Genomic DNA, 12,873 nt, shown 5'->3' on the forward strand with positions numbered 1-12,873 from the left:
CATGACTTATTTAAAGTTCAAATGAAGTCTGTATCTAAAAGTTCAAATGAAGTCTGTATCTAAAACTGTGGAAGCAGTTATGGACCAGCCTCCACATAGTGGAGAGGTTGATCCCCCTCTATCTTTTAAGAGGCAAGAGGGAGATCAAAATATAAAGAATTATATTTGGTTGATATAAACCATTAGCAAATAAAAAAAATATTTATACAACATATTTTCTCTCTCTTCTTCGGAAGAGACATGTCAAATGATGCTCCAAGGGAGGACAGCCTCCCTAACCAATCAAAAACCAGAATGCAATATTGACATTGAGTTGGTCCAGTGATAGTTTCCAGAATTCATCTTCAATTCTCTCCACTGTAAGGCGGAGTAGCAGCAGTAGATAGCTCCTTACGTTAGCCAATGCAACAGCTGGCTTGTTGTAGCAGCCTGAAGGACTCTTTATACATCCATGGAAGGACTGTTAAGGACTGTTGTTAAGCTAATGGGAGAGATGATCTGGACTATGCAGCGCAGCAGCAGCAGGACACCACAAGGGAGCGGCTGGAGAGAGAAGTACCGGAGAAACAACCAGGAGAGTTAGCTTGTTTGTCATTGTTGCTAATGATATCAGACTGGTTAAGCAGCAGCCATAAAGTTCTGTTAACTAACAGATGACCAATAGTCACAAATGGATGTTATGACATGAATACTTCATCTCCATGATAGAAAGAAGAAGACATCAGAGTCAGATATTTTGTTATATTTTGTATGTCATGCACAAAGATAAGAGTGTGTAAGTCATGTGTTTGATACATGCATTAATACTTTCTGATTTGAACCTACACTTTTAGATCTGTGAATGTTTTTAGTGTTCAGTCTTTCTAGTATTCAGCACTGGTCTGTTCCTGTATCACATTATAAGCTTTGTGGTACTTTATATATTTCTGTATACTAAGAAAAAATACATAGGAAACACGTGTATATCATGTGATAGCTTGTCTGTTGATGAGATCACTCAGGGGTTTTTGTTTTTAAAAGCATATTGGCATATAAAATTGCCCTCCGCCCCTCCAATTTCATCTGGTGGGGGACAATGATATAGTTTGATGCAGTATGTTGGTTTTCCTCCTGTCTTCCCCAATTTTTTGAGTCACCAGCCGTCACTGGTGTGAGGGTTGAATGCAGCTCATTTTTGTAGGATACAGCAGAAAGATCTATATACATACAGTACATTACATACAAACTTTGTATGAAGTTTGGTGTTATTATAATTTATTTTACAATAATTATAGATCTTATATTTATAATTCAGTAGTGGGGATGACCTATGAGGGCAAGGGTGACAGTTTAGTAATAAAGTGCTGTAGAAAAATAACATCAAAACTAAAATTTGTGGCTCTGTACTGCAGTTTTTCCTTTATTAGGGCCCGAGCACCTAGTGGTTCGCTCTCCATTCAAATATATGTGTATTTTTCTGTGTCTAGCTGCAGTTACTTATTGTCTCTACACACCCGACAGAACACATTTCAACCAAACTTTGACCAGGTCATGTGGGTTAAAAGTCGTTACTTTTCTAAAAATAGACGATGAAAATTAGGAAATTAATTTGTTTTACACACAAACTCATCAAAAGTTTTAAATTTATTAATTGAAATTCAAGTGAATGGGCCCAAAACTTGAATGATTTTGATGACACAGGTGTGAGCAAGACAGAAATTTCTCACCCTGCAGAAAATTCTCATCCTCACAGTGTTGAGATTTGATGTTTTGCCATGACAGAGGAAGTTGCTATAACTTTATTGTACATACTCCAGTCTGCACCAAACTTTACATGTTTGATAAGAGCCCGGCCTGAACACGTCTACAAGACAATATTCCATCAGTGATGCAAACTGGCTGAATAGCGCCCCCTACGAAATTGCAGCAAAGCAGCCCCACCAGCAGGCAAAATAGTGGACAAAGGAAGTGATGTTTAACTCCTTCTTGCGCTGTCTGAAAACAGCCCGGGTCTGAAGACATCTAAATGCCCGTGACAGAAGTCCTTCGACTGCGCCGCGGCCCAACGTGCGCAGAGGTGTGAGGGCCCGTTCATCGCTGCTTGCAGCTTTGATTACTGTTATTATTGAGTATAATGCAGGCAGCAACACAGCTTGGAAGCCCAGTCACCTGTTGTTATTGTATTGTACTTGGTGTAATAATAATCAAAGTGGCAGCAGCAGCAATAAAAATAATTTTATAATTAATAATTACAATCATATACAGTATATTTATTAGTTTGGTCCAGAAGGGCATAGGTGCAGCAGTTCGAGCCATTTTAGCCACTATGTCTGCACATCTCTGCCAGAGATTTCTGTCAAACTGCTCAGTCCCCCTCTGGTGCCTCCTCCTCACATACAGGGGACAGCACACAATTTATGAGGTGAAGGGTTAAGGGTAATGCCAACTCGTGGTGTCAGATCCAGCTCATCCTCTGAAACTCCAGGTGGAGTAGTGAAACGAAAGTGCTGCAGGAGGGTGGTGAAGAAGATGAAGAGCTCCATCCTGGCCAGACTCTCTCCGAGACAAATCCTGCGACCTGCAAGAGAGAACAGAAGAAATGTTTCAGCTCATCTGCAAGAACATTAACATCATCAAGAAGTGACGGTTAAATTCACCAACCTGCAGAAAAAGGCATGAATGCATCTCGCTTGACAAACTTTCCGTCTTTGTTCAGGAAGTGGGCAGGATGAAAGGTGTGAGGATGCTCCCACTCGCTCTCATCATAGAGGACAGATGTCAGGAGAGGATACACTGTGGTCCCCTGTAGACAACACAGAATTTGAAAAAGCTTTTAATATGCTGAGCAATACATCAACTACAGAGAATATTTCATGTGGCCCAGTTTTGCCACATTTGGATTTTAATTTCACAGTTTTTATTCTGAACATGAAGATGGGTATGGATGACCAACAAGACTTCTTAGAAGATAAAGAAATTAATTAATCAATTAAAGTTACATTTAAAAAATGAAGTAAATTGCATAACTGAAAACTCACTGTGATGATCCTCGTGACATGACAGAAAAAAAATATTTTCTCTAACCTGAGTTTGAACTTTTTGATGGAAGTTTGATGGAGCTCAGGACGCATCCTGACAACAGCCGCGTTACTTCAAATTATTTTACTGTCAAACTTGGAATCAGTGAGAAGATTTTAAAGTAATTTTTAAAGTATTTTGACATCTTTATTACAGTAGACAGAAGATAGGAAACAAGGGAGAAGGAGATGCAACAAAAGTCCACAGCTGGATTTCAACCACAGGTTTTTGGGTTTGCATTTCACATTCAGCATCTTAACATCCAATCCACAAGGACGCCCCAATTTTACCTTTTTAATAAAGTAGCCCTGGAAGGTGATGTCTTGGCTGGTCTTGTGAGGAATAGCCATGGGGGAGATGTTAGCCAGTCTCTGTGTCTCATGGATGATGGCGTTGGTGAAGGGCAGGTTCTTCCTGTCCTCGACCTGAACCTGACGACTTCCTATCACCCTGCTCAGCTCCTCCTGGACCTGGTCTAGAAGATGAAAGCGGGTGAGGACAAATTATGTTTAAATGCATGTTGTTTATTTGTTTCTTATGCTGTTTTTGTTTGTTTTTATGATGATTTTTGTGTCAGTAAAGCTGGAAAATCTGTTTAGTGATGAACGCTGTTTATACATACGGCTCCTTACCCTGTATTTTTGGATACTTGGCCATAAGCAGAAGTGCCCATCTCAGTGTAGTTGCTGTTGTATCAGTTCCAGCAACAAAGAGATTAAGGACGGTATACAAAAGGTTTTCATTGTGGAAGTGGCTGTTGGTTATCCCAGATTCCTGCATGTTCAGATGAAACAGAGCAGTTACTGAAACAAATCTAATCTAAATCTTTGATATGTAACATTACTTTGAATGACTAACTGAGAATCACAGAGTTTTTGTTTTGATAATGATGGTGGAGGATTCCATTCTTGTCATTAAATGACCAATAAACTGATTTCTTAAATGTCATGTCAACAAGAATCCTGGCTACCATAGTTGGGGTATAGGATTATGGAAACCTGATTTCTCCAGCTAGATTTCTCCTGGACAACATTGATTTCTTGCTTAACTCAACACCAACTAGGATCTCAGGGCTCAGGGGCACTGACAGCTCAGCAGAAACATCTTCCTGCTCTTGATATCCATTGAAAACAAATTGTGCACCAGAATCGCACTGGTTGAGGTTTTAATGCATGGAATTCCAGACACTATGCAAGAAGTTGGAATTCAGCCAAGAACAAATGCTAACCAAAGAAAACAAAACACTGCAAAACACCATCAGTACTCTCACCAGTCAACTATCATCAGTTACAAAAGAAAAAGAAAGACATGACAGAGGCAATTCTAGATGTACAATCCTGATAAAAGAATTCATGGCAACAAAACTCAATTGGGTACAAGCTACAGTACATCAAAACATCAATATCAAAAAGGTATTCAAACATCAACCATAGACCTCAAAATCTGTCTTTATGCAGATTATGTATCACTCTTTATGGAAAAAAACCTTTCCTCATTGTAAGAGAGCATTAGAACCATTAAAACATTTTCAAATTATTCAATTAACTGGATGAAACCTCCCTCCTTTATATGGACAGAATATGACAGTCCACCAGTTGTCCCAACATCACATATCTTGGTTTAAACATTTACCCCAAGCTGTCACCCCACTGCTCAGTCCAGTAAATGATTTACTATGCTGGATGAACCTGCCTCTCTCAATTATGGGAAGAAAGATCAACACTGAACTTTCTTTTCCACAATGATCCCAACACAACCCCATCCTACCCGGTTTGAATATCTGCACGCCATCAATTCTAAGTTTTAGTGGAAAAATAAAACAACCAGAGTCAAACTAGGATCAACATGGACCTCATTTGTGGAAAGATACGGGACATGACTATCTAATGTGGGACACAGAAATGACACAGAATTAAAATAATGGCTATGAACATATTTTGATAGGTGATGATATGTTTCCCAACCTCCAGATTTTGTTTTCGGACCAGAAAGGCATCCACAAAACCTCTGCACATCTGGGGATTGAGGGTCTCTTTCAAATGACTGAAAAGCTTTAGGTTCTGTTCCTTGTTGAACTGAGACAACTGCTGGAATTCCTTCCTGTCAGAGAATAATTTGCCGATCCACGGGAACAGGTTGTACAACTGTTGAAAAAAAAAAATTACCAGGAAAGTAAAAAATGAAATTATGTATTCAGTTGAAATATTTTTATGTATTATATATTTTGAAACCACAATGCTGAAAGTATAAGCTTAACAAAAGTATAAAATGATACCTGTATGGATGGGGAACCGATAATTAGAATGATTCTGTTTGTTCGATCTACCAGGGATGTGAACTCTGGATCATCATATTCAAATCTGCTGCCATAGACCATGGAGCAGATAATATTAGAGACTGCATAGTTCATTGGTCGGGTCGTATCAAAAGCCTCTCCTGAAACAACAGAAACAGAGAAAGAATCATTGTTTTTAAAGTCCTAAATGTTGGTTTTCATTGCAGTTGTTAAAATGAAAATGCTTACCTTTGAATTTCTTAAACACTCCTATAAGATATTGACATTCCTCAATGATTTTATCCTCACATGCTTTCTTGCCCATCCCAAAGTCTCTCAGGTTAGTCAAGGCAAAGCGCCTCATCTCTTTCCATGAATCCCCATTGGACCATACAACCCCTGAGATGAAGTATTTGAACAAAATATATGTAAACTAATAAGCTGATTGTGGGCAAAGACTATGAATATAAACATGCAAGTGAATAAAAACAGGAACATAATTTGGTAAAAGCTCAGGTTTTTTTTTTTATTTCTTACCATGTCCTTGATTAAATTCATCAAGAATCAGCATTGGATCTCTTTCTCCAAACTCATCAGCATGGTTGACAAGTGCCTCCTTCACTGTCTTGTATCCTGCCAAGACCACCACTTTCTTGGGTCCCAAATAGACAGTGAACACTGAGCCATATTTCTTGGAAAGCTAAGAACAGAGGCATACTGTCATGACATGTTTTATGCTTAACAGAAACACGGGAAAAAGGAAAAAAGTGACATAATTATTAGCAGACACAACAAACTAAAAAAAAAAAAACTACTATGGCACTTCCTCACCTTCAGTAATGAGTGGAAGGGTTTCTTAAGGTCCAGCTGCAGCAGGTTACCCAGCAGGGGAAGTGGTTTTGGTCCAGGTGGTTCCTTCCTGTCCTCCTGGGAGCTGAAGCTGGAGGAAAAGATGAGGTAGATGAGCAGCAGGACCACCAGAGCCCCCAACAGGGAGACAGAACTGGAGGACTGGAGAAAAAGATTTAACATCTCCATGAAAAAAGTGTCCTGAAGTTGCAAGTACACTGACAAAATGAGTCTCCTTCTGGTGTATTTAACTCTATTAGTGTTTTGGTGCAGAGGAGGGATCTTTTATGGTTGCCAGTAAAAAGTTGCCACAGCCAAGTGTTAAACATTACAAGGACAAATCTCTCTTCAAAGAAACAACATTCAAGGGGAGGCAGGGAGGGGAATAGTTGTTTGGAAACCTGATTTCAAAACAGGTCAGGTCAGAGCACACCCACTGTATCGCACCTACGATGTGCACATATAAAATTGTACGCTCAAACACACAAACACACACGTGCATACTTGTGTGCATGAGGATTAAACACTGATTTGATGATGCACATAAAATACACATGGAATAACAATATCTAATGCAATTCTTATGTTAAAATGTGTCCCTTGTCCACAAATTCATCCAACTTTAACAGATGATATGGAGACAAACATAGTTAAATGAGACACAATAAATGGACGTTTAATATTTCAGTAATGATTCACCTTTTAGCTGGCTGCTGCAATATTATATAATTAACAAAAGTACCAACTTGCTTTCAGGTAGATATAAAATAACCAAGCAAGCACACAGCTGGTGAGATCATTAGCTCAACATTGGAAGGAAAGCAGTAGAAAATAAGTGACTAGCACTATCATGAATTTTATAGATAAACATTATTATAAGGCTACAGCATGTGTGACTGTTATGGCAATAATACAAGCTGTGCAAGTATATGCCAAAGCATACTATTTTAAAAATTTTAAATTAAATACGGAGAAAACAGAAATCTTATTAATTGGCCCCACAGCAAAGAGGGGTGAGCTCTTTAAAAGATTTGGTAACCTGACTCCTTTGAAAGTGACTAAAAAGCATTCTTTCATCTCAGAAATATTGTAAAGGTTCACCTATTCCTTCACGAGCCCTTAGATCTTCTACTGCAGGTTTGCTTTAGACCCATGAGCCTACCCAAAAGAAAACTGGAGATGCAGCTTTCTTCAATTATGTTTGGGAGCATAACTGTGGAACGCCTTACCTGAAGACGTTAGAGAAGCAGGCTCGGTTGAAAGCTTTAAACGACACTTATAAACATATCTTTTTAATCTAGCCTTTCTATAGCATGATTTTTGCACCATTTCTTTTGTGCCATATCCCACCATCTTTAAGACACTTTATTCCATTTTAAGGAATTTTTATTCTTTTTTCATGATTGATTATGTCTTTAACTTAAGAATTTTAGCTGTGTTTCCTTTTTAAGCTATTCTTGTCCTCTCTTTTAATGCAATGTGCTGTTTTCCATTTTTCTTGTTTGCCTCTTTTTATTCTAAGTATGTATTCCTGTTTAATTCTTAATGTCTCTCTTTTTTTTTTTTATCTCTTTAATGTGAAACACTTTGAGCTGCATATTTGTATATTATAAGTATAATGCAGGCATTAACACAGCTTGGAAGCCCAGTCACCTGTTGTTATTGTATTGTACTTGGTGTAATAATAATCAGACTGGCAGCAGTGGCAATAAAAATAATTTTATTATTATTAATTACAATTATATACATTATATTTATTAGTTTGGTCCAGAAGGTGCAGCAGCTCGAGCCATTTTAGCCACCATGTGTGCACATCTCTGCCAGAGATTGCTGTCAAACTGCTCAGTCTCCCCCTGGTGCCCAAGTACAGTAAGTGTGAGGTTCAGTTGCTCCAAGTCTGAGGCCAATGTTGGGAATAAGTTCCCCAAATGAAGGATTTAAGTCAACAGGTGGTTGTGATGATGGATATATACATCAAATCATTACATCTTGTAGCACAGAAAGAACAAAATCCATTGCTGAGACATGAGTTGTTCTGAAACAGCAATTCAACATAGATTGTGTTCATTACATCATTGATGTTGAGTGTATTCATGGTTGTTGCACTACATGGAGTATAACATTGTAGAAATTAGAATCTAATCTCTTAAAAATAACTGAGTTCAAATCATGACACTTGGCCAAGCAGCATTTTCAAGCCCTCCTCCTCACATACAGGGGACAGCACACAGTTTATGAGGTGAAGGGTTAAGGGTAATGCCAACTCGTGGTGTCAGATCCAGCTCATCCTCTGAAACTCCAGGTGGAGTAGTGAAACGAAAGTGCTGCAGGAGGGTGGTGAAGAAGATGAAGAGCTCCATCCTGGCCAGACTCTCTCCGAGACAAATCCTGCGACCTGCAAGAGAGAACAGAAGAAATGTTTCAGCTCATCTGCAAGAACATTAACATCATCAAGAAGTGACGGTTAAATTCATCAACCTGCAGAAAAAGGCATGAATGCATCTCGCTTGACAAACTTTCCGTCTTTGTTCAGGAAGTGGGCAGGATGAAAGGTGTGAGGATGCTCCCACTCGCTCTCATCATAGAGGACAGATGTCAGGAGAGGATACACTGTGGTCCCCTGTAGACAACACAGAATTTGAAAAAGCTTTTAATATGCTGAGCAATACATCAACTACAGAGAATATTTCATGTGGCCCAGTTTTGCCACATTTGGATTTTAATTTCACATTTTTTATTCTGAACATGAAGATGGGTATGGATGACCAACAAGACTCCTTAGAAGATATAGAAATTAATTAATCAATTAAAGTTACATTTAAAAAATAAAGTAAATTGCATAACTGAAAACTCACTGTGATGATCCTCGTGACATGACAGAAAAAAAATATTTTCTCTAACCTGAGTTTGAACCTTTTGATGGAAGTTTGATGGAGCTCAGGACGCATCCTGACGACAGCCGCGTTACTTCAAATTATTTTACTGTTAAACTTGGAATCAGTGAGAAGATTTTAAAGTAATTTTTAAAGTATTTTGATGTCTTTATTACAGTAGACAGAAGACAGGAAACAAGGGAGAAGGAGATGCAACACAAGTCCCCAGCTGGATTTCAACCACAGGTTTTTGGGTTTGCATTTCACATTCAGCATCTTAACATCCAATCCACAAGGACGCCCCAATTTTACCTTTTTAATAAAGTAGCCCTGGAAGGTGATGTCTCGGCTGGTCTTGTGAGGAAGAGCCATGGGGGAGATGTTAGCCAGTCTCTGTGTCTCATGGATGACGGCGTTGGTGAAGGGCAGGTTCTTCCTGTCCTCGACCTGAACCTGACGACTTCCTATCACCCTGCTCAGCTCCTCCTGGACCTGGTCTAGAAGATGAAAGTGGGTGAGGACAAATTATGTTTAAGTGCATGTTGTTTATTTGTTTCTTTTGCTGTTTTTGTTCGTTTTTATGATGATTTTTGTGTCAGTAAAGCTGGAAAATCTGTTTAGTGATGAACGCTGTTTATACATACGGCTCCTTACCCTGTATTTTTGGATACTTGGCCATAAGCAGAAGTGCCCATCTCAGTGTAGTTGCTGTTGTATCAGTTCCAGCAGCAAAGAGATTAAGGACGGTATACAAAAGGTTTTCATTGTGGAAGTGGCTGTTGGTAATCCCAGATTCCTGCATGTTCAGATGAAACAGAGCAGTTACTGAAACAAATCTAATCTAAATCTTTGATATGTAACATTACTTTGAATGACTAACTGAGAATCACAGAGTTTTTGTTTTGATAATGATGGTGGAGGATATAAACTCCATTCTTGTCACTAAATGACCAATTTACAGTCAACTTTCTCCAATAAACTGATTTCTTAAATGTCATTTCAACGAGAATCCTGGCTACCATAGTTGGGGTATAGGATTATGGAAACCTGATTTCTCCAGCTAGATTTCTCCTGGACAACATTGATTTCTTGCTTAACTCAACACCAACTAGGATCTCAGGACTCAGGGGCACTGACAGCTCACCAGAAACATCTTCCTGCTCTTGATATCCATTGAAAACAAATTGTGCACCAGAATGGCACTGGTTGAGGTTTTATGTATGGAATTCCAGACACTATGCAAGAGGTTGGAATTCAGCCAAGAACAAATGCTAACCAAAGAAAACAAAACACTGCAAAACACCACCAGTACTCTCACCAGTCAACTATCATCAGTTACAAAAGAAAAAGAAAGACATGACAAAGACAATTCTAGATCTACAATCCTGATAAAAGAATTCATGGCAACAAAACTCAATTGGGTACAAGCTACAGTACATCAAAACATCAATATCAAAAAGGTATTCAAACATCAATCATAGACCTCTAAATCTCTCTTTATGCAGATTATGTATCACTCTTTTTGGAAAAAAAAAGCCTTTCCTCATTGTAAGAGAGCATTAGAACCATTAAAACATTCTAAAATTATTCAATTAACTGGATGAAACCTCCCTCCTCTATATGGACAGAATATGACAGTCCACCAGTTGTCCCAACACCACATATCTAGGTTTAAACATTTCCCCCAAGCTGTCACCCCACTGCTCAGTCCATTAAATGATTTACTACGCTGGATGAACCTGCCTCTCTCAATTATGGGAAGAAAGATGATAATACTTTCAACACTGAACTTTCTTTTCCACAGTGATCCCAACACAACCCCATCCTACCCGGTTTGAATATCTGCACACCATCAATTCTAAGTTTTAATGGAAAAATAAAACAACCAGAATCAAACTAGGATCAACATGGACCTCATTTGTGGAAAGATACGGGACATGACTATCTAATGTGGGACACAAAAGTGACACAGAGTTAAAATAATGGCTATGAACATATTTTGATAGGTGATGATATGTTTTCCAACCTCCAGATTTTGTTTTCGGACCAGAAAGGCATCCACAAAACCTCTGCACATCTGGGGATTGAGGGTCTCTTTCAAATGACTGAAAAGCTTTAGGTTCTGTTCCTTGTTGAATTGAGACAACTGCAGGAATTCCTTCCTGTCAGAGAATAATTTGCCGATCCACGGGAACAGGTTGTACAACTGTTGAAAAAAACAAAACAACAACAACAACAAAAAAAAAACCCACAACACATCAGTATGTAAAATAAAATATCATTATCACAAAAATAAATAATGAAATTATTTATTCAGTTGACACATTTTATGTATTGTGAAACCACAATGCTGAAAGTATAAGCTTAACAAAAGAATAAAATGATACCTGTATGGATGGGGAACCGACAATTAGAATGTTTCTGTTTGTTCGATCTACCAGGGATGTGAACTCTGGATCATCATATTCAAATCTGCTGCCATAGACCATGGAGCAGATAATATTAGAGACTGCATAGTTCATTGGTTGGGTCGTATCAAAAGCTTCTCCTGAAACAACAGAAACAGAGAAAGAATCATTGTTTTTAAAGTCCTAAATGTTGGTTTTCATTGCAGTTGTTTAAAATAAAAATGCTTACCTTTGAATTTCTTAAACACTCCCATAAGATATTGACATTCCTCAACAATTTTATCCTCACATGCTTTCTTGCCCATCCCAAAGTCTCTCAGGTTAGTCAAGGCAAAGCGCCTCATCTCTTTCCATGAATCCCCATTGGACCATGCAACCCCTGAGATGAAGTATTTGAACAAAATATATGTAAACTAATAAGCTGATTGTGGGCAAAGACTATGAATATAAACATGCAAGTGAATAAAAACAGGAACATAATTTGGTAAAAGCTCAGGTTTTTTTTTTATTCCTTACCATGTCCTTGATTAAATTCATCAACAATCAGCATTGGATCTCTTTCTCCAAACTCATCAGCATGGTTGACAAGTGCCTCCTTCACTGTCTTGTATCCTGCTAAGACCACCACTTTCTTGGGTCCCAAATAGACAGTGAACACTGAGCCATATTTCTTGGAAAGCTAAGAACAGAGGCATACTGTCATGACATTTTTTATGCTTAACAGAAACACGGGAAAAAGGAAAAAAGTGACATAATTATTAGCAGACACAACAAACTAAAAAAAAAACAACTACTATGGCACTTCCTCACCTTCAGTAATGTGTGGAAGGGTTTCTTAAGGTCCAGCTGCAGCAGGTTACCCAGCAGGGGAAGTGGTTTTGGTCCAGGTGGTTCCTTCCTGTCATCCTGGGAGCTGAAGCTGGAGGAAAAGATGAGGTAGATGAGCAGCAGGACCACCAGAGCCCCCAACAGGGAGACAGAACTGGAGGACTGGAGAAAAAGATTTAACGTCTCCATGAAAAAAGTGTCCTGAAGTTGCAAGTACACTGACAAAATGAGTCTCTTTCTGGTGTATTTAACTCTATTAGTGTTTTGGTGCAGAGGAGGGATCTTTTATGGTTGCCAGTAAAAAGTTGCCACAGCCAAGTGTTAAACATTACAAGGACAAATCTCTCTTCAAAGAAACAACATTCAAGGGGAGGCAGGGAGGGGAATAGTTGTTTGGAAACCTGATTTCAAAACAGGTCAGGTCAGAGCACACCCACTGTATCGCACCTACGATGTGCACATATAAAATTGTACGCTCAAACACACAAACACACACGTGCATACTTGTGTGCATGAGGATTAAACACTGATTTGATGATGCACATAAAATACACATGGAATAACAATATCTAATGCAATTCTT

The 12,873-nt window shown here is 38.6% G+C and overlaps 1 protein-coding gene across 2 annotated transcripts; it reads right to left on the reverse strand.

Moving 5' to 3' along the window:
• Positions 1-2,102: 2,102 nt before the first annotated feature.
• LOC122965569 (cytochrome P450 2K1-like) lies at positions 2,103-12,554 on the reverse strand. 2 transcript variants are annotated; one of them, XM_044329724.1, is made up of 14 exons: positions 12,273-12,554; positions 11,979-12,141; positions 11,692-11,841; positions 11,442-11,602; positions 11,081-11,260; positions 6,164-6,343; positions 5,870-6,032; positions 5,582-5,731; positions 5,333-5,493; positions 5,022-5,201; positions 3,690-3,831; positions 3,348-3,532; positions 2,641-2,782; positions 2,103-2,557 (listed from the first exon to the last, which is right to left on the reverse strand). In XM_044329724.1, the coding sequence occupies exons 1-14, from the start codon at positions 12,477-12,479 to the stop codon at positions 2,370-2,372; spliced, it is 2,352 nt and encodes a 783-aa protein (XP_044185659.1). In that variant the 5' UTR covers positions 12,480-12,554; the 3' UTR covers positions 2,103-2,369. The 2 variants fall into 2 exon arrangements, with proteins under 2 accessions (XP_044185659.1, XP_044185660.1); XM_044329725.1 differs by lacking the exons at positions 2,103-2,557; positions 2,641-2,782; positions 3,348-3,532; ... (4 more) ...; positions 5,870-6,032; positions 6,164-6,343 and adding exons at positions 7,881-8,576; positions 8,660-8,801; positions 9,367-9,551; positions 9,709-9,850 and having other exon boundaries at positions 12,273-12,550.
• Between the last annotated feature and the right edge of the window lie 319 nt (positions 12,555-12,873).

The sequence above is a fragment of the Thunnus albacares genome, chromosome 16 (genome assembly GCF_914725855.1).
Source record: "Thunnus albacares chromosome 16, fThuAlb1.1, whole genome shotgun sequence".
Lineage (NCBI taxonomy): Eukaryota > Metazoa > Chordata > Actinopteri > Scombriformes > Scombridae > Thunnus > Thunnus albacares.

Bases quoted from the DNA above. Each gene is read 5' to 3' on its own strand.
- LOC122965569 (XM_044329724.1), bottom strand. From the start codon at position 12,479: ATGGAGACGTTAAATCTTTTTCTCCAGTCCTCCAGTTCTGTCTCCCTG. The intron at 5,732-5,869 runs GTAAGAAATAAA...ACTTCATCTCAG, and splicing joins TGAATTTAATCAAGGACATG to GGGTTGTATGGTCCAATGGG. The intron at 5,494-5,581 runs GTAAGCATTTTC...CTGTTGTTTCAG, and splicing joins AGTGTTTAAGAAATTCAAAG to GAGAGGCTTTTGATACGACC.